We start from the raw sequence: 27,490 nt of genomic DNA, 5'->3' as shown, positions 1-27,490 counted from the left end.
GAATGTTTATTTATTTATTACATTTATATCCCGCTCTTCTCACCCCAAAGGGGACTTAGAGCGGCTTACAAATCAAATATATTATTAGCATAGCACAATATAAGCATTAAATTACTATATTGTACTATAACATTATATGCTAATATTATTAGTAATTAGTATTTAATATATAATATATTATTAATATTATTGTATTGTATTATTAGTAGTATAATATTGTATTCCATTATAATATTATTATCAATATTATATGTATATACAATATATTATATATTTATAAATTATTATTATTATTATTATTATTATTATTATTATTATTATTATTATGTTTGCCAAGTATATGTACATTGTGATCCGCCCTGATGAGAAAGGCGGAATATAAATACTGTAAATAATAGTAATATTATATTTAATATATAATATATAATTAATATTATTATATTGTATTATTATTAATATAATATTGTATTCCATTATAATATTATTATCAATATTATATGTATATACAATATATTATATATTTATAAATTATTATTATTATTATTATTATTATTATTATTATTATTATTATTATTATTATTATGTTTGCCAAGTATATTATATGTACATTGTGATCCGCCCTGATGAGAAAGGCGGAATATAAATACTGTAAATAGTAATAATAATAATAAAGTAATGCAGAAGTCCAACTACAATTTATTTTAAAATAAGACCAGATGCTCGTTTTGGCTGAGAATAAACAAAGAAATGACGAGAGATCTGGCAACATGTGCAACAGCGCAAAAAGTTGTGTTACCTGGTCGAATGGCTTCACGAGGAACAGAAGACATAAATCCAACAGTTGGTATCAGAACGAGACTCGCATTTGCATTTAACAGTCAAAGGCAGACATAAGAACAACAAGGCATATATCTCTTAGATTCTGTCGAGTCTCCGCCTCGAAGATTGATATCGCACCGTGAACTCGAGCCGAATGTGGCAAAACAGAAAAGCCGAGACTTTTCCGGGAGAGTTTCCGTCCCGCCGGGGATACTCACCGTGGTCTCGTCTTCATGGAGCACCTGGTCGTATCCGCTCAGCGCGACACAGAAAATAATTGCTGTGACGTCCTCGAAACAGTGGATCCATTTCTTGCGTTCTGACCTCTGGCCCCCGACATCAAAGAGCCTGCGGGAATGAATCATTACATACATTCTTTCCGCCTCTATTGAGCATTTCGAATGCAGGCATGCAAAGGAAAATATGGGCACGGCATCTTTTAACCACAATTTTTGTTTTGACGGCACTAACCTGAAGTGGAGGTTTTTGAATGTGAAATGGGTTTCTACGATTCCGGTTGTTTTGACCCTGGTTCGAAGGATGTCTTGCTCTGTTGGCTGGTAGTCCGCGCCTCCAATTCTATCTAAGCTGTCTAGGTAGCTGAAAAACAAACACAGGAGGAAACCAACCTTAGGAGAAAATCTTAACATTACATTTTTTACATTATCGTAGGAAATGAGGACAAAAATCTTAAGATTGTGTTATCCTATCCTATCCTTCCTTCCATCCATCCATCTATCTACCTATCCAGTGTGGATTTTATACAGCTGTGTAGAAGGGGCCTCATATAATCCACTTCTAAGCAGATAATATAAGATTATAAATATAATATGAAATAATTACTGTAGTATTAATACAGAACAATATAATCTCTAAAACCGGGACAGTAAATAAAGAGCAACACTCTGAAAGCAGGGAAATTGGGAATTCCAGAAAGGAAACAATCAGGGCCAGCTAACAGGGCCCAACACAGGATCCTCCCAGACAAGGCCAAACAGTGATTCCCCTACTAAGGAAGTAGCCAGGCTTCAAAGCGACTCTTTGATGGAGGGTGCCAGGCTTTGAGGCTGCAAGGCTATTCACTGCTATTCCACCTGGCCAACAAATGATTACTATAAGCCACAGCAACGTGGGGCCGGGCACAGATAGTTTTTTTTTTTACAGCATTTATATTCCACCCTTCTCACCCCGAAGGGGACTCAGGGCGGATCACATTACACATATAGGTGAACATAGGCTCCGAGCGGGCCTCGAACTCACGACCTCCTGGTCAGAGTGATTCACTGCAGTGATTCATTGCAGCTGCTCTACAGCCTGCGCCACAGCCCGAGCCCATAGTGTTGTAACTCAGCCGTCATGGCCTGTTCTTCAGCAGGAGTTAGAGTTTGATTCAGAGTCTGATTCGGATTTTGCACCCATCCAGTACTTGGATCAAAGCCCAATGCCTTTGCAGGTGCCTGAAGTTGTGGAGCCAGAGAATCCATTAATTGGCGAACATTCCGATCCTCAGTCAAGGTTGGTTTTACCGGATGTTGTTGACGCAGGGGAGGATACTGCTTTTAATCGGAGGGAATCTTTTGCGAAGGAAAGGAGTTGAAGGGAGGGTGTGAGATGGAGTCAAAGGTTGGCCTTGAGAACTTCTTAAAGGTGCCCCTCTGGTTGTGGTGTCAACTTTGCCATTCTTGGAAGAGGACTCCATATACCAGTATCTTGTTCCTGTTCCTTGCAGTTTCTGGCTGACCCTGTTTGGACGGCGTTTATAGACTAACTCTGACTTCTTGCTGGAACTAATGAGTTCTATTTGTGGATTACAAGTGAGAGACTTTAATGGACTTGATTTGAATAGTTTAAGACTTTATACTATGGACTATTCTTTATATTGATTTACACTACTACTGGCCCCTGTGTGGTTTTCAGGGTGCCCTCGCAGCCCTGGGGTGTAACAGCTAGCCAGGTAATAATAGTATAAGATGCCAATCTACATGCTCTACAACATTGTTGTTTTCATCACAGCACGTTTTTAAATAGACCTCGATTTTGGCCAATTTGAGGTCAATCACCGCTCTAGAATCGGTCTCCTTCGACTGAACGAGATGCTTCTGCTTTCGCATTTCCCTGATGCCTGTCTTAGGCGGAAGAACTTGGGCAGGCCTTGTGAAATGTCGCCTTCTCGTTCCTCTTGCCAGCTGGAAAGTCCTGATGTAAGCGATTCTCAACCCCATCTCTCTCTCTGTGTCAGCTAGTGTTTTATCCTGGGTCACTGGAAAGGCTAACCGGCCGCGATGGAGCTGGGCAGGACCTGGTGATGCCCTAGGCCAGCTCTCCGTTGGCCCGGCTCCATGCCAGGGAGGGAGACTTCTTCCCTTGCAATCTAGTGGCCCGTGATGAAATTCATTCCTGGCCTCCATCCAGTTCGACGCTGCCAGCTGTCTAAGCAACCCTTGGACTCAAACATCCGTCATGTTACCATTTTAATTAAGTCGAAACAAGACGTTAAATTCCAGTGAATTAAAACATAGAGATCTGAAACTTTGTGTTGTCGAAGGCTTTCGTGGCCGGCAACATTGGGTTCCTGTGAGTTTTTCGGGCTGTATGGCCATATTCCAGTAGTACCCTGTTTCCCCGAAAAGAAGACAGTGTCTTATATTAATTTTTGCTCCCAAAGATGCGCTAGGGCTTATTTTCAGGGGACGTCTTATTTTTCCACAAAGACGAATTCACATTTATGGTTGAATTTTTAAAAAATGAAAATTTATTATCTACTGTACAGTAGTTGTCATCACAAAACAGCATAACCAAACTCTGAATCCTTTCAAGAATTTCTATATTATATTTTATTGCTATACTGTTTTAAAATTACTGTTTTAATTTTTTGTTTGTATGTGAATTTATGTTGTTGTTGGGCTTGTCCCTGTGTAAGCTGCCCTGAGTCCCTTCTGGGAGATGGAGGTGGGATACAAGAATAAAGTTGTTGTTGTTATTATTATTATTATTATTATTATTATTATTATTATTATTATTATTATTTCTTGATACTACCTTTATTTCCATGTACAACAATCTATGGTATGTACATTTACTGATCCTGTATGCTTCCAAACAAAAACTTTACTAGGTCTTACTTTCGAGGGAGGCCTTATATTTAGCAATTCAGCAAAACCTCTACTAGGTCTTATTTTCTGGGGACGTCTTATTTTCAGGGAAACAGGGTATTATCCCATGATCCGGGCGTCCCCTGGGCAACGTCCTCGCAGACGGCCAATTCTCTCATACCAGAAGCGTCTTGCAGTTTCTCAAGTCGTCTTGACACGAAAAAAAAAAATCTCCTAATATTTCGCCTGCATCTGTGGCTGGCATCTTCAGAGGCCTGTTGGAAGTGAGGCAAGTGGAGTGTGTATATATCTGTGGAATAATCTCCAGGGTGGGAGAAAGAGCCCTTGTCTGTTTGAAGCAAGTGTAAATGTTGCAATTAGCAAGCTTGATATCATTTTTTTGGCCTCTAAATGTCTTCCAATGGGCAACGTTTTTGGGCACTAGGCTATTTTGTAGCCATGAGAAGCATTTATTCTAAAACGAGAAGTGTTGGGCTAAAGAATGCCTGAAATTGTCCAATTGCACAGAAACGATGAAGGGACCATAAGCCAGAAAATAGTAAACTTTTTGCCTTTGCATATGTCCCTCCCTTCCTGTGAGCTGGTGCCTTTCTCCAGAAAGTTCCAAAGAGAGAAGAAAGCTCAGAGTAAACAAGTTAGGTCATTGGCATCACTTGTGCCAAAGTAGGTGTGGAAGGTGAGGAAGATCCTCAGCCATTGGTCAATTTTAGATAAGCCAAAGGTATATATTCTTTGTTTACTACGACATGTTTGGCGACTGGATGGTGAAGTCGCAGCTCCCCCTGTGGCTGGAATCGAGCATACTCTCATGAAGCCGGAAGCTGGAAAATGTTAAATTGCCTCGGTGTCTGTCTATATATGTTGTATATCTAATGGCATTGAATGTTTGCCATGTATATGTGCATTGTGATCCGCTCTGAGTCCTCTTCGGGGTGAGAAAGAAGGGCGGAATATAAATACTGTAAACAAACAAACAAATGAGTTAAAAATAAAATAAAATTACACTCTACTGGCCCCACAATGAAATTGATATGACATTGACGATGGTGCAATAGTGAAAAAGTATACCTGTGTGCATAAGGGAATGTCAGTGTGTGTAGGACACCAACAAGATTTTGGCTTTTGTTTCCAAATTGAAACCAATGTCTATTATCTTCATGGATTCTGACTATGACGTTGGTTATGGTGGAGGTTGATATTCCCTTCCCGTCTTCAGCAACCAAAGCTCTTCTGCCTTGGAAGATCTGCACAGCCCTTGAAGCCATCCCAATGTGCCTGAAAGAAAGCGGTTTGTGTGGCTGGCTTCACCAGATATTACTTTGAATCTGCATAGGAAGGCACAGTCATAGGCTTCCGTGATTCTCCATTCCGTAACTGGTGGAAATCTTCCTTTTGGGAAAATAAATATCACCCTCTGTGGGGTGATAAATGACTCCACGCAGAGTAGTTCCACATGAGCCATGTAGGATCGCAGGCAGTGTCTGGCACGGGCTCAGTCCCGTGTTCCTCTGTGTCAATGTGCTTTCCCCCCAATGAGTCGCCAAGTGATAATAAACCCAGAGCGTTCGCTACTGATGACTCATTCCACTCCTGACGCTGCATCAGGGAAGTACATTGTCAACATCTGTGATGTTCTTTTGAAAAAAAAAAACAGTATTTCTCCCATCTCAGATAGAGAGGCAATGAAAAACGGCATGCCTATTCATCATCATCATCATCATCATTTTATTGTATGACACAGCAAACAAGATAGACATGCTGGATTTCGTATCACAAAATCACAAGTCGAACACTTCCCAAGTGTCTAGGACTGTGTGATGTATTATTATTATTATTATTATTATTATTATTATTATTATTATTATTATTTTAGTATGACACAGCAAACAAGATAGATATGCTGGATTTCGTATCACAAAATCACAAGTCGAACACTTCCCAAGTGTCTAGGACTGTGTGATGTATTATTATTATTATTATTATTATTATTATTATTATTATTATTATTATTATTATTTTATTGTATGACACAGCAAACAAGATAGATATGCTGGATTTCATATCACAAAATCACAAGTCGAACACTTCCCAAGTGTCTAGGACTGTGTGATATATTATTATTATTATTATTATTATTATTATTATTATTATTTTAGTATGACACAGCAAACAAGATAGATATGCTGGATTTCGTATCACAAAATCACAAGTCGAACACTTCCCAAGTGTCTAGGACTGTGTGATATATTATTATTATAATAATTATTATTATTATTTTATTGTATGACACAGCAAACAAGATAGATATGCTGGATTTCATATCACAAAATCACAAGTCGAACACTTCCCAAGTGTCTAGGACTGTGTGATATATTATTATTATTATTATTATTATTATTATTATTATTATTATTATTATTTTATTGTATGACACAGCAAACAAGATAGATATGCTGGATTTCATATCACAAAATCACAAGTCGAACACTTTCCAAGTGTCTAGGACTGTGTGATATATTATTATTATTATTATTATTATTATTATTATTATTATTATTATTATTATTATTATTTTATTGTATGACACAGCAAACAAGATAGATATGCTGGATTTCGTTTCACAAAATCACAAGTCGAACACTTTCCAAGTGTCTAGGACTGTGTGATGTATTTTCGGATGATGCGCTCAGATCCCAGCAGGGTGGCCTTTTGCAGATGGCAGATCGTGATTTTGTCAATGTCTATTGTTTCCAAATGCCGGCTGAGATCTTTTGGCACGGCACCCAGTGTGCCCATCACCACCGGGACCACCTGCACTGGTTTCTGCCAGAGTCTTTGAAGTTCAATCTTGAGGTCCTGATAGCGGCTGAGTTTTTCCTGTTGTTTTTCGTCAATGCGACTGTCATCTGGGATGGCGACATCAATGATCCAAACCTTTTTCTTTTCCACAACTGTGATGTCTGGTGTGTTGTGTTCCAGAACTTTGTCAGTCTGGATTCGGAAGTCCCACAGTATCTTTGCGTGCTCATTTTCCAATACTTTTGCAGGTTTGTGATCCCACCAGTTCTTTGCTGCTGGGAGGTAGTACTTGAGGCATAAGTTCCAATGGATCATTTAGGCCACATAGTTGTGCCTCTGTTTGTAGTCTGTCTATGAGATTTTCTTACAGCAGGTGAGGATATGATCCATGGTTTCGTCGGTTTCCTTGCACAGTCTGCATTTTGGGTCATCAGCTGTTTTTTCGATCTTGGCCTTAATTGCATTTGTTGTTGTTGTTATTTCATGACACAGCAAACAAGATAGATATGCTGGATTTCGTATCACAAAATCACAAGTCGAACACTTCCCAAGCTTTTAGGACTGTGTGATGTATTATTATTATTATTATTATTATTATTATTATTATTATTATTATTATTAGATACACAACAAGATTAGTACACAGCAAACAAGATCACTCTGCTTGCTGTTGTATTGAATCAACACACTTGATTCACACTTGGACACTTCCCAAGTGTCTAGGACTGTGTGATGTATCGGCAAATAATGCGTGCAGATCCGAGTAGGGTGACCTTTTGCAGCTGACAGGTGGTAATTTTGTCAGCACCGATTGTTTTCAAGTGCAGGCCAAGGTCTTTAGGCCCTGCACCCAGTGTGCCAATCACCACTGGGACCACCTTGACTGGCTTGTGCAAGAGTCTTTGCAGTTCAATCTTTAAATCCTCATATTGTGTCAGCTTTTCCAGTTGTTTCTCATCAATTTTGCTATCGCCTGGGATTGCAACACGGACAATCCATACTTTGTTTTTTAACACAACCTTGAGGTCAGGAGTCTTGTGCTCCAAAACTGTGTCTCTCTGAATTCGGAAATCTCAGGAGTTTTCAAGGGAGAATAGATTAGACCTGAGAACTCAGGGTGTGAAAAGCCAGCAAACTAGAGTTTCTCAGAGGCTCCAAGATAAGGCCCGGCGATCCAGTTCCTGTTTACACCCATATTTTTTTTGATTCATGTTTTAAAAAGTTCTTATAGACTTGGTTTTTCTGGGTTGATGTTCATGTTTTGATTCTTGTTTCCCTGTACCATTTGGATTATTGTCTTTTTTCATTCCTCACCAGCTTTGTTGGGGTTTTAAATATTGACTACCTTTTCTGATTACCTGTGGATTTTCCTTCCTTATTTCTTGTGGTGATTTTTCCCTTTGTATATGTACTTTCTTCAATGAACAGGGAATTGGGGACAAATGGATACCAAAAAGATCTTAAGGTCCCTCTATAAGCACACTTGGGCAGGTTTATCCCAAAATACTGCTTCGAGGAATCCCAACATCTTCAGAGCCCAAAGTTTGACGGACACTGTTAACTTGAAACGCCAGGGATTGAAAATCCGAGGATCCTCTCCCGATCCTCTTTCTGATACTCACTATTGAGCAGAGTCATTAAGCTGATATTCTCGGGACCGGTTGAAGCATTCCTGGAGGCCGGAATCCGCCCAGAGTCTCATCATGGCCCCAAGGAGCTCCGGGGAGAAGGGCTCCGTGTCCTCCATCCGACTGACCACGTCGCAGACCATCTTTGCATCGGCCTGAAAAGCAGAGAGAAAAGGAGGGGAAGAAAGGCATAAATCATGACTGTCCTCTGCAAAGAGCTCTTCGGTTCTTAATCAGCTGCTCGGATTAAAGTGTTTGCACGTAAGGGATTTATTTTCATGTACGACATCACATTTTATGTTGGTCGATGGTGGCTCCCATGTCAGTGAATTGGCCCATTCAGTCTGTTTTAAAGGAACTCTCCATGGTGTCGAAGCTATCAAGGCATAAGGTTCAGGACCTTGGAGAGCTCCATTAAATCTAGCTCAAAGCCTAGCTCCTGGAGGTGTGCAAAAAAAAAAATATTTTTTTTTTGGGGGGGGGCAATTTGTAAGTCTTACAAATTCATACGAACGAACTGTACTTACGATTCAAAATTGAGCCCCTCTGAATTGAAACAAAGCAAAAAAACCCCTTGGGATTCTGGGGGAAAAATTGCTAAATTTTGTTAATATTTCATTGATTTTTGTTTGTTTTGAAACAAAAATCAATGAAATATTAACAAAATGTAGCAATTTTTTCTGTGGGATAAAAGGGAAAAGCGCAGGAGCTGCATCACATGCTCCTTCTTGTGAGGATTTGTAAAAAGGCACCATGATATAATGGGTTGACTGGAAAGGCATGTGTTGACAGCTGATTGGCTGAGCCAGCCAGGAGCCAGGATTCTGATTGGCTACTGTCTCTAGCCTGCTGCTGAGACAAATGGTTTTAACTGCCACTTTCACCTCGGAGAGTGAAGAGAGCAACTTGGGAGTGATCCTGGACTTATCGTTGAGCCTGGAACCCCAGGTTTCAATTTCCCATGGAAAAAGAAAATGAAGGAAAACTGCCATTTCTAGATGTCCTAGTCATCTGCAAACAAATCGACAATTGGGCCATGTAGTTTATGGCAAACCTACATACAAATGCGGTCATTGCTAATAGTCAACACGGATTTACCAAAAACAAGTCATGCCAGACTAATCTGATCTCTTTTTTCGATAGAGTTACGAGTTGGGTCGATACAGGGAATGCTGTGGATGTAGCGTACCTGGATTTCAGTAAGGCCTTCGACAAAGTCCCCCACGACCTTCTGGCAAACAAACTAGTAAAATGTGGGCTAGACAAAACTACGGTTAGGTGGATCTGTAACTGGCTAAGCGAACGAACCCAAAGGGTGCTCACCAATGCGTCGTCTTCATCATGGAAAGAAGTGACAAGTGGAGTGCCGCAGGGCTCCGTCCTGGGCCCGGTTCTGTTCAACATCTTTATTAACGACTTAGACGAAGGGTTAGAAGGCACGATCATCAAGTTTGCAGACGACACCAAACTGGGAGGGAGAGCCAACACTCCAGAAGACAGGAGCAGAATTCAAAACGATCTTGACAGACTAGAGAGATGGGCCAAAACTAACAAAATGAAGTTCAACAGGGACAAATGCAAGATACTTCACTTTGGCAGAAAAAATGGAAATCAAAGATACAGAATGGGGGACGATGCCTGGCTTGACAGCAGTGTGTGCGAAAAAGACCTTGGAGTCCTTGTGGGGAAGAAGTTAAACATGAGCCAACAATGTGATGCGGCAGCTAAAAAAGCCAATGGGATTCTGGCCTCATCAATAGGGGAATAGCGTCTAGATCCAGGGAAGTCATGCTCCCCCTCTTTCTATTCTGCCTTGGTCAGACCACACCTGGAATCACACTGTGTCCAATTTTGGGCACCACAGTTGAAGGGAGATGTTGACAAGCTGGAAAGCGTCCAGAGGAGGGCGACTAAAATGATGAAGGGTCTGGAGAACAAGCCCTATGAGGAGCGGCTTAAAGAGCTGGGCATGTTAGCCTGCAGAAGAGAAGGCGGAGAGGAGACATGATAGCCATGTACAAATACGTGAAGGGAAGTCATAGGGAGGAGGGAGGGAGCTTGTTTTCTGCTGCCCTGCAGACTAGGACACGGAACAATGGCTTCAAACTACAGGAAAGGAGATTCCACCTGAACATCAGGAAGAACTTCCTCACTGTGAGAAGGGCTGTTCGGCAGTGGAACTCTCTCCCCGGGGCCGTGGTGGAGGCTCCTTCCTTGGAGGCTTTTAAGCAGAGGCTGGATGGCCATCTGTCGGGGGTGCTTTGAATGCGATTTCCTGCTTCTTAGCAGGGGGTTGGACTGGATGGCCCATGAGGTCTCTTCCAACTCTACTATTCTATGATTCTATGATTCTATGATTCTATGATTCTATGATTCTATACTCTGATAGAAACCTACATAAAAACTCCAACCATCACCTAGGTCAAAAAAGGAGCACAATTAACACCCTGACAGACCGTGCAAACAGAATCTGCGAACCCCAACTCCTCCAAGGCGAACTGAACCACCTAAACTCTGCTCTACTGGCAAATGGCTATGTATGTATTCTACGACAGACATCAGAAGAGATGCAAGATCAACTGCTCAAACATGGCCATTCAGCCCAGAAAACTCACAGCAACCCATTGAAGGCTTTGGTGGTTTTTTGGGGATAATTCAAGGGTGCCATGCCATACACCTACAAGCCCTATAGCCTATGGGTCACCTTTCAGGTCAGTCTTCCCCCTCCCCACCTATATGGTTGCTCCAACACTGCAGCATCTCTCTTTCTCTCCCTCCCTGTTCTTCTTTCTCTCTTTTCCTCCCTTGCAGCATCACTGCAGCTTTTCCTCTCTTCCTGGCAAGATCTTTGCACCTCGCCGGAGCTCTGCTGAAGAAGCTGTTTGCTAGAATGCATCAATTTGTTTCCTTCGGACAAACGGCCAACGACAAAACCCAGCGCTGGAAGGGACGGCCAACTCAACTCACTCGGAATGGCCCGGAGGCACTCGCCTCCCAAGACGAGCAGAGGATGCCACGTGATTTATGGTGCCATTACTGTAATTTGGTTGCAAGGAGTTTATAGAAATACATTGAAAGGCAATGAGCTTATAGAAATACATTTATAGAATTTTTACAATGTTTTTGTGCTTTAATTATGCTGAAACCCACCTCAAACCATGAGGAGAGGCGGGTAAGAAATATAATAATAATAATAATAATAATAATAATAATAATAATAATAATAATATTAGACACAAGAAATTTATTATTATTATTATTATTATTGACACTTCTTCTTCTTCTTCTTCTTCTTCTTCTTCTTATTATTATTATTATTGTCAGAGTAATTTGCAGCGCAGCAGTAGTTGGATGGAATCAGTGGAACGTAAAACGAATGAGGCACCCAGAGACGTTAGTAAAACTATATACAGTACAAAGTTTTACTGTAAGTAGTAATAATCAAGACAAACGAGCTTGCAGACAATGGAAGAACACAGGACTTGACTCAATACCTAGGCAGACAGAACTCGACTCTCTACTCAGAACTGAACGCAATCAACAATGCACAAACACTTGTGTCTGGACACTCCCTGGTTCCAGCCACACATCAAGGACATCACAGCTTCTCAGCAGATGTGCCCATTATTGTATTGCATGCTAGATGTGCCTATTATTGTGTTGTATGCCAGATGTGCCCACTATTATATTGTATGCCAGATGTGCCCATTATTGTATTGCACGCCAGATGTGCCCATTATTGAATTATATGCCTGATGTGTCCGTTATTGTATTGCACGTCAGATGCACCCATTATTGTATTGCACGTCAGATATGCCCATTATTGTATTGCATGCCAGATGCACCCATTATTGTACTGCACGCCAGATGTGCCCATTATTGTATTGCATGCCAGATGTGCCTATTATTGTATTGCACGTCAGATGCACCCATTATTGTATTGCACGTCAGATATGCCCATTATTGGATTGCATGCCAGATGTGCCTATTATTGTGTTGTATGCCAGATGTGCCCACTATTATATTGTACGCCAGATGTGCCCATTATTGTATTGCACACCAGATGTGTCCACTATTGTATTGCACACCAGATGCACACATTATTGTATTGCACACCAGATGCGCCCATTATTGTATTGCACACCAAATGCGCCCATTATTGTATTGCACACCAGATGTGCCCATGATTGTATTGCACGCCAGATGTGCCCATTATTGTATTATATGCCCAATGCACCCATTATTGTTTTGCACACCAGATGCACCCATTATTGTATTGTATTCTGGCATACGATGTCAGCATCTTAACAGCTATGCTTTTTTTAAAAAAACTAGATATATAGTACAACACATACAATTTGTCTTTGAAATATCTTCAGCATTTGTAGACTCACGTTTTCTTTCAAACGACATCCCTTTGACTTGGAATGTATGTGCCACATGCTTGGACCCTGCCTGCTTCACTGTTGCTAAAATACTCACACCTTCGGCAATGGAAAGATAAACATTCGCCATCTGTCATCCTATGGCCAGAAGATTTTATTGCTGTAGCCGTACACGAGTGTGTATTTTATAGACGTCACTGCCAGGAAAATGTATTTCGGGGCATATGGTTAGCTATTATTAATGAATATATTGAGCCTACACTGATATCCCATGTACCTAACCCTTCTTTGCGTATTTGTATTTAGTGAGATTTCACGGAGAACGGGAACCAAGTCTAAACATGAAATTCGTTTACCAAACGAGGGAAATAGTGCAACCAACCAACATGTTAGTGCATGAATTTACATTTATGTTATGTAAGTACGATGTAGGATTGCAACCCATTTTATTTGACTGGAGATTCGGTTATTCACTTGGAAATCTGGGCCATTTTAAAAGGCATGGTATATGTAAAGGTTGCTTCTGAGCATAAAAAATGATCACAGAGCAGCCAAAAACTCAAGATTTTTGAAGTAAATATTTAACATCTTGTTCTAGTATTATTATTATTATTATTATTATTATTATTATTATTATTATTATTATTTAAGAGACTAGAGCAGGGTTGTTGTTGTTGTTGTTGTTGTTATTATTATTATTATTATTATTATTGCATTGTTTTTAATGTAATGAGCTACTCTGGGTCTCATTTAAAAGAGAAGAACAGGGTTATTATTATTATTATATTGGAAATTTGGGCCATTTAAAAGGCATGGTATATGTAAAGGTTGCTTCTGAGCATAAAAAATGATCACAGAGCAGCCAAAAACTCAAGATTTTTGAAGTAAATATTTAACATCTTGTTCTAGGAATAAATAATAATAATAATAATAATAATAATAATAATAATAATAATAATTCACAAGACTAGAGCAGGGTTATTATTCTTATTATTATTGAATTTTTAATGTCGTGAGCCACTCTTGATCTCATTTAAGAGAGGAGAGCAGGGTAATAATAATAATAATATATTACTATTATTATGGAGTCACAGTGGTGCAATGGGTTAAACCCTTGTGCCAGCTGAACTGCTGACCTGAAGGTTGCTTGCTCAAATCTGCAAAATGCGATGAGCTCCCATCTGTTAGCTCTAGCTTGCAAGGACATAAGAGAAGCCTACCACAGGATGGTAACACATCAGGTCGTCCCCTGGGCAACGTCTCTGTAGACGGCCAATTCTCTCACACCAGAAGCGACTTGCAGTATGTTCTCAAGTCCCTTCTGGCATGATAAAATTATTATTATTATTATTATTATTATTATTATTATTATTATTGAAAAGAATAGAGCAGGGTTATTCTTGTTTTTATTAAGCGTGTTTTTATTTCATAGGTTAATGTTTAGATTTTATAATTGGTGCATGTTTTTGTCTATTGATGTATTGTATACTGTTTTTGTTTTTATTTGATATTTCTGTGAGCCGCCCCGAGTCCCCTTCGGGGGAGATGGAGGCGGGATATAAATAAACTTATTATTATTATTATTATTATTATTATTATTATTATTATTATTGAATTGTTTTTAATGTTGTGAGCCACTTTGGGTCTCATTTAAGAGAGGAGAACAGGGTAACAACAACAACAACAACAACAACAACTTATTAAGAGAGTAGACCAGAGTTGTTGTTGTTTTTTATATTATTATTATTAATATTATTATTATTATTATTATTAACTTGCTCTCCTCTCCTAAGCAAGACCCAAAGTGGCTCACAACATTAAAAAAAATGCACTTTAAAACCTGAGTCCCTTTGGGTGAGAAGGGCGGGATAGAAATGTTGGAAATATAAGATATAAATATTAAAATAGAATTAAATCCAGCACAAATCAGTTTCCAAGAGATTGGCCAGAAAGTCCGTTGTGCCATTGCAACTTTAAAGTGGATGAAAAATTGTTTTAAGATTAGAGTATTGACTTGGAAATCTTGGCAATTTTAGAAGCCACTATATATGTAAAAGTTGCATCTGAGCATAAGTATATTTGGATTTCAGTAAGGCCTTTGACAAGGTCCCCCATGATTTTCTGGCAAACAAACTACCCTGTTTCCCCTAAAATAAGACATCCCCAGAAAATAAGACCTAGTAGAGGTTTTGCTGAATTACTAAATATAAGGCCTCCCCCGAAAGTAAGACCTAGCAAAGTTTTTGTTTAGAACACCAGAGAATGCAGGATCGATAAATGTACGTACCATAGTGTGTTGTACATGGAAATAATGGTAGTAACAAGAAATTCTTGATAGGATTCACAGTTTGTCTGGTCATGCTGGTTTGTGGTGACAACGACTGTACAGTAAATAATAAATGTTCATTTTTTGGTTCAACAATAAATGTGAATTCTTCATGGAAAAATAAGACATCCCCTGAAAATAAGACCTAGCGCATCTTTGGGAGCAAAAATTAATATAAGACACTGTCTTATTTTCGGGGAAACACGGTAGTCAAATGTGGGGTAGGCAAAACTATGGTTAGCTGGATCTGCGATTGGTTAAGCCAGGGATCCCCAAACTTTTTAATCCGAGGGCCGGTCCACAATCTTTCAGACTGTTGAGGGGCCGAATTATCATTTGGAAAAAAGTACAAACAAATTCCTATGCATACTGCACATGTCTTATTTGTAGTGCAAAAACAACAACAAGAACAATGAAAGAACAATACAATATTTAAAAATAAAAACAATTTTAACCCAACATACATTTATCAGGATTTCAATGGGAAGTGTGCTCCTGCTTCTGGCCAATGAGATAGTCAAGTGAATTAGAATTGTTGTTGTTGTTGTGTGCCTTCAAGTCATTTCAGACTTTGGGCGAGCCTAAGTTTAAAATTTATTTATTATTATGTATTTAGTCAAGTTAATTAGGATTGTTGTTGTTGTTGTGTGCCTTCAAGTCATTTCAGACTTTGGGCGAGCCTAAGTTTAAAATTTATTTATTATTATGTATTTAGTCAAGTTAATTAGGATTGTTGTTGTTGTTGTTGTTGTTGTGTGCCTTCAAGGCATTTCAGACTTTGGGCGAGCCTAAGTTTAAAATTTATTTATTATTATGTATTTAGTCAAGTTAATTAGGATTGTTGTTGTTGTTGTTGTTGTGTGCCTTCAAGGCATTTCAGACTTTGGGCGAGCCTAAGTTTAAAATTTATTTATTATTATGTATTTAGTCAAGTTAATTAGGATTGTTGTTGTTGTTGTTGTTGTGTGCCTTCAAGTCATTTCAGACTTTGGGCGAGCCTAACTCTAAAATGTATTTATTTATTATTTATTTACTACATTTGTATCACATCCTTCTCACCCCAAAGGGGACTCAGAGTGGCTTACAAATTATATGTACATACAATATATTATATTATTAGCATAGCACAATATTAGTATTATATATTACTATATTGAACTATACCACTATACTGTAATATTATTAGTAATATTATATGTAATATAGAATATATAATTAATATTATTATATGGTATTATTATTAGTATTATATTGTATCTATATATATAAAAGAGTGATGGCATCACGGCAGCGGACAAAACAACAAAAGTAAACACCCCACAACCTCGAAAATTGACATCACAACCCCTCATCCATGCCTCTAGGTTGATACAACAAAAAGAAAAGAAAAATAAAGTCCTAATTAGAGGGAGAGGAATAATTGTTTTTATCCAATTGCTGCCAGTTAGAAGGCTAAGCTCCGCCCACTTGGTCTCCTAGCAACCCACTCAGCCCAGTGTTAATAAAATAATGATAAAAAATAAATACAAATAATACAATAAAAAATTATAAAAAACACTAAAATAATTAATACAATAAAATACTATAACAAAATGACTAAAAATAATACAACAAAATAATAAAATATAATAAATAAAAAAGATAAGTGACAATAAAATTAATTTTAAAAAATACAAATAACGTCAAATAAAAATTCCACAACAAGTTTTAACCGATACCACCACCACTTTGCCACAGCAACGCGTGGCCGGGCACATCTAGTTACATTATAATATTGTCAATATTATATGTATATACAATATATTATATTATAAAACTGAGGGCGGGGGCCAGGTAAATGACCTCGGAGGGCCGCATCCGGTCCCTGGGCCTTAGTTTGGGGACCCCTGGGTTAAGCAAACAAACCCAATGCGCTTCAATGCCATTCTGAAACTGCAATGAAGAAAAAGACCATGTTGCAAACCAATTTATTTAATCAAGGAAGCCTGAGTTTGCAAGATCTATGCAAGGCCAGGGTTTGGCAAGGTCCCTCTTTCATAGGGTTGCCCCAAGTTAATGCCAACACACAACAGCAACAATATGGAAAGAAAGGACCTTTTATCCCTTTGTCCTGTATCTGATTTGTGATACAAGGCGATAGGAAGGACGTCAATGGGCAGTGATGACAAAGCAGAAACGGAAGCTGGAAGAGTGATGGAGACATCCTCAGTCTGGGGACAGATGCAGAGCCAATGTGCCAAGACACAGCATTATTTCGGGAACTCGGCAAATCAGCAGAAAATGTCCCCAAAACAAAGTTTGGATATCATCTCCTTTCCATTCCTTGAATGTTCTTTTTTTTTAAAAAAATAATCTTTATTGAGTTTTGTATACATATTAAAATCCTATACTGGGTTTCATGGTTAGGGATTAGGATGGGGGAGGGTAGGGATAGACACATAGGGGGCCCACAGGGAGACACCAAAAAAAATAAATAAATTTAAAATCCTGAGTGACTTCCGATCATCTTCCTTGGGGGTCCTGCCTTTCCCCTTACTTAATTTTCTTCTCTTTCTTCTACGTTCTCCTGTCCTCTTCTATTGTCCTTTTATTGGTGTCTTTATCTTTCTTTTTTTCCTCCTTGTTCTATTTTTCCATATTCCTTGTTCAAATAGGTGGTGATTTGACTCCAGTCTGTCTCTCTTATTGCTTCTCCTTTATTTTTTGATATTAGATACGTGAGTCTATCCATATTTCTTATTTCCATAATTCTTATTATCCATTCTTCCTCTTCTGGAATTTGTTTTCCTTTCCATCTCTTTGCAAAGCATATCCTTGCTGCTGTGGTCATTAGGAATAGAAGTTTATCTTTATTTTTTTCAATTTTTTGATCAGTTATTCCTAATAGGAAGATCTCTGGTTTTAATGGTATTCTTATTTCTAGCATTTCTTGTAGTTTTTTCCTCATTCTCCCCCAGTATTTTTCCGCTTCCTTACATGTCCACCACATGTGGAATAGCGATCCTTCTCTTTCTCCACATTTCCAACATTTCGTATTTATATTTTTGTAACATTTTCCTAATTTCTTTGGCGTCCAGTACCATCTGTGTGCCCTCTTTATCCAGTTTTCCTTTAAGTCAGTTGCACCTGTATATTTCATTTTCTTTCTCCAAATTTCCTCCCATTCCTCTTTTCTTATTTCTCTTCCTATATTTTTAGACCATTTTTCTTGGTATTTCTTTGTATTTTCCTTTTCTGTGTCCCACTCCAATAGTTTTTTGTAAATCTTGGTTATTATTTTCTTTCCTGATGTCATTATTTTGTCCCAAAACGTTTCCTTCTCTGCGAATCCTAAACTTTTATCCTTTGTAAATTTTTCTTTTACTTGCCAATACTGGAACCAGGATATATTCTTATCTATTTTGTTCATCTCTTGCTGTGTCTTCAGTTTCCATTCTCCTTCCTTCTTTTCCACTAGATCCTTATATCTCGGCCATCGAGATATATGAATGTTCTCAGGCAAGGGAACCAAAAGCCAAAAGGGAGAAAGGTGGCATCTAGTCCAAACCCTTCTTCCGTACAGGAAAGGCACAATCAAAGCCACCCCGACAGATGCCCATCCAGCCATCACATCACTTTCCAATTTTAATTTTCACCCATTTCCAAGCTGTTTCATTTTTATCCTCGGGTTAGGTTCCTGTGAAGCTTACAGGGACAACATGATCTAGGTTTTAATCATGAATTTTAGATTCATGTCTTATGTTTAATCTCTGTTTAATGTACTGTATATACTCGAGTATAAGCCTAGTTTTTCAGCCCTTTTTTAGGACTGAAAAAAAAAAACCTCCTTGGCTTATACTTGGGTGAGGGTCCCGGTGGGCTTATATTCAGGTCGGTTTATACTCAAGTATGGTATATTTATTATTTTTCTCTATTATTTTTGGTATTGTTACATTTCTTATTTTACTCTATTAATTATTATTATTATATTTATTATTTTACTCTATTATTGTTGTTACTTTTACATTTATTTTACTCTATTATTGTTGTTACTTTTACATTTATTTTACTCTATTATTGTTGTTACTTTTACATTTATTTTACTCTATTATTGTTGTTACTTTTACATTTATTTTACTCTATTTTATTATTATTAATACAGTAGAGTCTCACTTATCCAACATAAACGGGCCGGCTGAACGTTGGATAAGCGAATATGTTGGATAATAAGGAGGGATTAAGGAGAAGCCTATTAAACAAATTAGGTTATGATTTTACAAATTAAGCACCAAAACATCATGTTATACAACAAATTTGACAGAAAAAGTAGTTCAATAGGCAGTAATGCTGCGTAGTAATTACTCTATTTACGAATTTAGCACCAAAATATCATGATGTATTGAAAACATTGACTACAAAAATGCGTTGGATAATCCAGAATGTTGGATAAGCGAGACTCTACTGTACATTTATTATTTTACTCTATTACAACATTTATTATTTTACTTCATTTATTATCATTATTATTATTATTACATGTATTATTTCACTCTATGATTATTAAAAGGATACATAAGCACATTTACATTGAAGAAGATGAAAATAATGATTTAATCAGAGTTGGACAGTCATATCTTAAATTACAATTTGATGTAAAGATTCAAAAACATTTAAACTACTGAGGCCTCAATTAATATAATTTTATTGGTATCTCTGCTTATACTGGAGTCAATATTTTCCCAGTTTTTTTGTGGTAAAATTAGGTGCCTCGGCTTATATTCGGGTCGGCTTATACTCAAGTGTTGGATAAGTGAGACTCTACTGTATATACATTATTTAACCTATCGATGCCTCGATTAATGTAATTTTATTGGTACAGTAGAGTCTCACTTATCCAAGACTCGCTTATCCTACGTTCTGGATTATCCAACGCATTTTTGTAGTCAATGTTTTCAACACATGACATTTTGGTGCTAAATTCATAAATACAGTAATTACTACATGAGATTATTGTGTATTGAACTACTTTTTCTGTCAAATTTGTTGTCTAACATGATGTTTTGGTGCTTAATTTGTAAAATCATAACCTAATTTAATGTTTAATAAGCTTTTCCTTAATCTCTCCTTATTATCCAACATATTCGCTTATCCAACGTTCTGCCGGCCCGTTTATGTTGGATAAGTGAGACTCTAGTGTATCTGTATGTATATGTATGCATGTTTGTGTGTGTGTGTGTGTGTGTGTGTGCTTATATACACATACACACACGTTGGATTAGCGAAGGTTGGATAAGCGAGACTCTACTGCATGTATATGTGTGTGTATATGTATATGTATATATATATGTATGTTTGTGTGTGTGTGTGTGTGTGTATATATACATACACACATATACATATACAGTAGAGTCTCGCTTATCCAATCTTTGCTCATCCAACACAGTTTGCTTTTTAGTAGCCAGGTTTTTGTAGTCAATGTTTTCAATACATTGCAATGTTTTGTTGCTAAATTTGTAAATACAGTAATTACTACATAACATTATCATGTATCGAACTGCTTTTTCTGTCGATTTGTTGTAAAACATGATGTTTTGGTGCTTAATATGTAAAATCATAACCTAATTTAATGTTTAATAGGCTTTTCCTTAATCTCTCCTTATTATCCAACATATTTGCTTATCCAACGTTCTGCCGGCCCGTTTACGTTGGATAAGCGAGACTCTACTGTAGTTCAATACACAGTAATGCTATGTAGTAATTACTGTATTTACGAATTTAGCACCAAAATATCACGATGTATTGAAAACATTGACTACAAAAATGCGTTGGATAATCCAGAACGTTGGATAAGCAAGTCCTGGATAAGTGAGACGTTACTGTATATACATTATTTAACCCAGGGGTACCCAAACTTTTTAAGCAGTGGGCCAGTCCACAATCCTTCAGACTGTTAATGGGCCAAATTATCATTTGAAGAAAAAAAAAACAAACCAATTCCGATGCACACTGCACATGTCTTATTTGTAGTGCAAAAACAACAACAAGAAGAACAATGAAAGAGTAATACAATATTTAAAAATAAAAACAATTTTAACCAACATACATTTATCAGGATTTCAATGGGAAGTGTGGGCCTGCTTCAGGCCAATGAGATAGTCAAGTTAATTAGGATTGTTGTTGTTGTTGTTGTTGTTGTTGTTGTTGTGTGCCTTCAAGTCATTTCAGACTATGGGAAAGCCTAAGTCTAAATTTTATTTATTTATTATTTATTTATTTACTATATTTACTTACTACATTTGTATCACACCCTTCTCACCCCAACGGGGACTCAGAGTGGCTTACAAATTATATGTACATACAATATATTATATTATTAGCATAACACAATATTAGCATTATATATTACTATATTGAACTATACCACTATACTGTAATATTATTAGTAATATATAATGAATACTATTATATGGTATTATTATTAGTGTTACAGTAGAGTCTCACTTATCCAACATTCGCTTATCCAACGTTCTGGATTATCCAACGCATTTTTGTAGTCAATGTTTTCAAAACATCGTGATATTTTGGTGCTAAATTTGTAAATACAGTAATTACTACATTGCATTAATGTGTAATGAACTACGTTTTCTGTCAAATTTGTTGCATAACATGATGTTTTGGTGCGTAATTTGTAAAATCATAACCTAATTTGATGTTTAATAGGCTTTTTCTTAATCTCTCCTTATTATCCAACATATTCGCTTATCCAACGTTCTGCTGGCCCGTTTATGTTGGATAAGTGAGACTCTACTGTATATTGTATTGCATTATATTATTATACAATATATTTTATTATAAAACTGAGGGCGGGGGCCAGGTAAATGACCTTGGAGGGCCGCATGTGGCCCCCAGGCCTTAGTTTGGAGACCCCTGATTTAACCTATCGATGCCTCGATTAATGTAATTTTATTGGTATCTATTTTTATTTTATTTTGAAATTTACCAGCAGCGGCTTCATTTCCCACCCTTGGTTTATACTCGGGTTAATAAGTTATCCAAAGTTTTTTGTGGTAAAATTAAGTGCCTCGGCTTATATTCGGGTCGGCTTATACTCGAGTATATACGGTATGTGATTTTTATTTGACGCTTTCCGCAACTTGGGGTTGGAAAACATGTCTTCGAGGGAATGGAAATGGTTTTCGGTGCTCCTTATGGGCACAAGACACAAGGAGGAAAGGGCAGCGGGCCCGGCATTGGCATTCGTTAGCCGATTTAACGAGCAATTAAGAGGCCGAGCAAAGACGGTGTCCTTTTCTCTCCTTGCTCTCCAGGACTCGTCTCAAACTGTGAGTGACCTTCGGCTCTTTCCTCCCCCTCTGGGGCCCAGCAGGTAGGACTTGGCAATCCAGCCTGAAGAATATCTTGATAATATTATTCCTCTTCTTGTCCAATCCCTCTCGCCACTCGGAGCCTCCCGCCATGCCTTGCCATCTGCACCGAAATGCACAATTAAATGGAACCAAATGGGGAGGGGACGAGGACGGGGACACACACACATCTCCATCCTCGCTGTTCCCATGCCACCGGGGTTTTGTTTAATGAATGAATGGCATTTCCGACGAGAGAGAGAAAGAGCTAAAAATACACAAGTGGCCACTCAAGGGATGGAGGAGCGAGAGGCCGAACCAGGAGGTGCAATGAATGGTGTGCAACCGTCCCCCGTTCCCTTTCTCCTCGTTGGAATTTTCTCCCTTTGGCTCAACAGTCGACCGATTGAACCAACTGTTGAATAGCGAGTCAACAAGTGGGCCAATCCGCTCGACTCAATGGCCGACGTTTGGACGCAAGCCACGGTTTCTCTTCTCCCAAAGAGGCGATGGACAAATGCAACCAAGAGTGATTTATCCTGGTCTGGAATCTCGTCGGTGCGCCACACATGTATAATGTCCACCAGGGAAATACGAGGGCTATCCAGGAAGTAGATTACGTTTTGGAATTAAAAATGAACAAAGTATATAGGAGAAAACATTTACCATATGCAGTTGAAAGCCACACCCAAATACCACTTCTCAACATAGTTGCCATTCAAATCTAGGCACTTCACACAGCGATGAAGGAGCTTGGCAACTCCTTCCCCACAAAACTCTGCCACTTGCGTCCTCAAAAAGTATAGGAGAAAACATTTACCATATGCAGTTGAAAGCCACACCCAAATACCACTTCTCAACATAGTTGCCATTCAAATCTAGGCACTTCACACAGCGATGAAGGAGCTTGGCAACTCCTTCCCCACAAAACTCTGCCACTTGCGTCCTCAAAAAGTATAGGAGAAAACATTTACCATATGCAGTTGAAAGCCACACCCAAATACCACTTCTCAACATATTCGCCATTCAAATCTAGGCACTTCTCATAGCAATGAAGGAGCTTGGCAACTCCTTCCCCACAAAACTCTGCTGCTTGCATCCTCAAAAAGTATAGGAGAAAACATTTACCACATGCAGTTGAAAGCCACACCCAAATACCACTTCTCAACATATTCGCCATTCAAATCTAGGCACTTCTCATAGCGATGAATGAGCTTGGCAACTCCTTCCCCACAAAACTCTGCCGCTTGCATCCTCAACGCAGCGTTTTGGTGACGTTTTGGGTGACCGGCTGTTTGAGGACGCAAGCGGCAGAGTTTTGTGGGGAAGGAGTTGCCAAGCTCATTCATCGCTATGGTAAATGCTTAGATTTGAATGGCGACTATGTTGAGAAGTGGTATTTGGGTGTGGCTTTCAACTGCATATGGTAAATGTTTTCTGTTATACTTTGTTCATTTTTAATTCCAAAACGTAATCTACTTTCTGGATAACCCTCGTAGATTGTTGCACCCCTAGGCTGCGTAGGCACCTCAAAACCACACTGGAGCCCCAGAATATAAGCAAACAAGCTGTTTATTGAAGGTTATAAGCAAGCACAAGCAAGGGGCTGGGCTGTGGTGCAGGCTGGTTAGTAGCCAGCTGCAATAAATCACTATGACCAAGAGGTCATGAGTTCGAGGCCAGCCTGTGTCGGAGTGAGCACCCGACAATTAAAATAAAAAATAGCCCCTGCACGTTGCTGACCTAAGCAACCTGAAATATAGTTGCATCTATCAAGTAGGAAATTTAGGTACCACTATGTGGGGAGACTAATTTAACTAAATTTATGACACCATAAAACTGCCACCAGTGTGTGGAAAGGAAGAAACATGTCAAGAGGAAGGTATGTCAAGCCAACCCTGACTGGGACCACCTTCCCTCTGGAAACTGATGTCCTCAACATGTAGGTCAAGAATAGGTTGTACGTATTTACGTTTATGTAGGCTCAACGTATCCAACACCGAGACACTATACTTGGAACGCCGTCATACTCCGACAACAACTAAAGTACTGTATATACTCGAGTATAAACCAAGTTTTTCAGCCCTTTTTTTAGGACTGAAAAAGCCCTCTTCAGCTTATACTCGGGTGAGGGTCCTGGTTGGCTTATACTCGAGTATATACGGTACATTTATTATTTTTCCCTATTATTGGTATTATTACATTTATTATTTTGCTTTATTATTATTGTTACTATTACACTTATGATTAATAATACATTTATTATTTCACTCTGATATCGTTATTACAATTAATATGTTACTCTATTATTATTAAAAGGATACATAAGGGCATTTACATTGAAGAAGGTGAGAATGATGATTTAATCAGAGTTGGACAGTCTTGTCTTAAATTAGAGTTTTATGTAAATATTAAAACCATTTAACCTACTGATGCCTTGATTAATGTAATTTTATTGGTTATCTATTTTTATTTCTGGAATTTACTGCTCTTGGCTTATACTTGAGTCAATGTTGTCCCAGTTTTCTTGCGGTAAAATTAGGTGCCTTGGCTAATATTTGGGTCGGCTTATACTCGAGTATCTACGGTAAATATGCATATTTGTGTTCAGTGCAAACTTGGGGATGAGTTAACACCAAGGAACAATAGAGGAACAATTTGTTAAGGATGATGGCGAGGCCTTCCAAAGGGCCGTCCGTTTTAGCCCACGGAGGATGTCCAGAGCCCCGCTGTGCGCTGACAAATCTGCAACATTAATTACAGTTTGGGAATTAAGTCCCCACCTTCGCACTCAGAGCAACTAATTACCGCGTTCCAACACTGCACGGCTTCCCGGGGTGACAAGCGTGTCCTAGAAATTATCGGAATGGAGTTGGATTTAACTGCAGTTATCATCCAGGTTGCAGTTTCAAGAAACGAGGAGGCTTTCTCTGCATCTTCACCCTCAGCAGTATTTTCAATGGGAAGGCGGAATATAAAGTTCATAAATATGATTAAATAAAGGCCCGTCTTTTCAGCTGCCCTGGATTTGTCATGCTAAAAACTCTTTCACTTATCAAAGTCTTTTGGTCAGCAAGTTCAGCAGCTCAGCGGTTTAACCAACTGCTCCACTGGGGCTCCCATAGTAGTAGCAATAATAATAATGATGATGATGATGATGATGATGATGATGATGATGATATTGACCAGCTATATCTGCCTAAAAGATCAAGGGGCAGAGGACTCTTACAAGTCAAACAAGCAGTCAAAGAAGAAGAACATGCCCTGGCAGAAGATGTAAAGCAAAGTGAAGAACCTGCTTTGATTGAAGTCAAAAATCAGAAACTCCTCAAAGCACAGCAGACAAAAAATCAGTACAAGAAAACCGCACTACAAACTAGAGCTGACAGCTGGAACAACAAAACATTGCATGGAAAGTTCCTTGACAAAATTGAAGGAAAAGCTGATAAGGAGAAGACCTGGCTCTGGCTCACGAATGGGACCCTGAAGAAGGAGACAGAAGGCCTGATCCTTGCAGCCCAGGAGCAAGACATCAGGGCAAAGGCCATTCAGGCCAAGATTGAAAAATCAGCTGATGACCCAAAATGCAGACTCTGCAAGGAAACCGACGAAACCATGGATCATATCCTCAGCTGCTGTAGGAAAATCGCACAGACAGACTACAAACAGAGGCACAATTATGTGGCCCAAATGATTCATTGGAACCTATGCAGACTTTGAAGCTGAAAGGCCATTCAATGCTAATCAAGGTGACCAACTGCAACATTCACACTTTTCAGTCAGTAAGTTCAGCAGCTCAGCAGTTTAACCCACTGTGCCACCGGGATATTGGTGGGATATTTTCCCTGAAATGTCAGGAGAATCTGGCTGGTTTTGGAGACGACGGCCCTCGATTTTGGATGACCGAGTGCTCTTTCTCGCTTGGCCTTCTCTCTGCTCAGCTTGCACACAGCTGCCTCTGCTTTCTCTCTTCTGTCTCCTCCCTTTTCCACTCCCTGTTTTCGAGAGAACATTTTCCCGTAGACGGTGTGCCAGAGATGCGCTGCCAAGGCTGTGCCAGAGGGGGAAATTGCCTTTGCTGGAATAATATAGGGAAGAGCAGCCTGTGTTTCTCCATCTCCTCCCTGCATTAGCAATCTAAGCCCACTGAATCTTTGTCTAGTTAATAACAAGAGAAAGGAGAAGATTCAGCGGAGAGGGAGCATCCGGGATGGCGCATGCCTAGCGCTCCCCAGCCTCCAGTCACCGAAAGGGCTTTGTTTCCAAGGCAACGCCGTGTCTCCTAGCTGCAAAAAAGGCATGAGGATAGAGGCAGCCTATGGAAAAGGAAGAGAGTGATGCCGAGACGACAGCAGCGATGGGAAAGGGAGAGGCACCAGGCTATGCGTTGGCAACAGGAAAGCCAATCGAGCCAAGATGCGCTCACAAAACCACACAGCGAGGCCTTCATAGGAAACGCACACAGGGCCGGCCCAAGGTAATTTTCAAGTGTAGGCGAACAGAATTTTGGTGCCCCCCTCCACAAACCAATCACTGAAAAATAAAAGCATTGGATAAGCGAAAATGTTGGATAATAAGGAGGAATTAAGGAAAGGCCTAATTGGCAACAGGGAAGCCAATCGAGACAAGATGCGCTCACAAAACCACACAGTGAGGCCTTCATAGGAAACGCACATAGCGCCGGCCCAAGATAATTTTCAAGTGTAGGCGAACAGAATTTTGGCGCCTCCTCCCCAAAACCAATCACTGAAAAATAAAAGTGTTAGATAAGTGAAAATGTTGGATAATAAGGAGGAATTAAGGAAAAGCCTAAATAAAGAACAACACTCTGAAAACAGGGGAAATCCAGACAGGAAACAATCAGGGCCAGCTAACACCTCCCAACCAAGGATGCCCCCAGAGAGTAGGCAGCTAGGTTTTCTTCACTTCACTTCACTTTATTTCTTAATTAGTCGCTCTCCACCAGAGTGCTCCGAGCAACTTACAATTTAAAATATCATTCCACAATATAAAAACACTCAACATAAAAACATTCAACAGTGACCATTTGGCAAATTAGATATGATTTACTTAAATG

General features: G+C 39.0%; 1 protein-coding gene across 2 annotated transcripts in view; it reads right to left on the bottom strand.

Annotated features, from left to right (window-relative positions):
• gnao1 (G protein subunit alpha o1) overlaps positions 1–27,490 on the bottom strand; it is a 151,484-nt gene that overhangs the window by 30,357 nt on the left and 93,637 nt on the right. For both annotated transcript variants that reach the window (XM_062961609.1, XM_062961610.1), the window contains exons 4-6: positions 8,354–8,514; positions 1,291–1,419; positions 1,038–1,167 (exon numbers count right to left, since the gene is read on the bottom strand). In XM_062961609.1, the coding sequence (XP_062817679.1) occupies positions 1,038–1,167; positions 1,291–1,419; positions 8,354–8,514 (420 nt within the window). The remainder of the gene's footprint in view (positions 1–1,037; positions 1,168–1,290; positions 1,420–8,353; positions 8,515–27,490) is intronic.

The sequence above is a fragment of the Anolis carolinensis genome, unplaced genomic scaffold, assembly GCF_035594765.1.
Source record: "Anolis carolinensis isolate JA03-04 unplaced genomic scaffold, rAnoCar3.1.pri scaffold_9, whole genome shotgun sequence".
Classification (NCBI taxonomy): Eukaryota; Metazoa; Chordata; class Lepidosauria; order Squamata; family Dactyloidae; genus Anolis; species Anolis carolinensis.
This window is presented reverse-complemented; position numbering and strand designations above follow the sequence as displayed.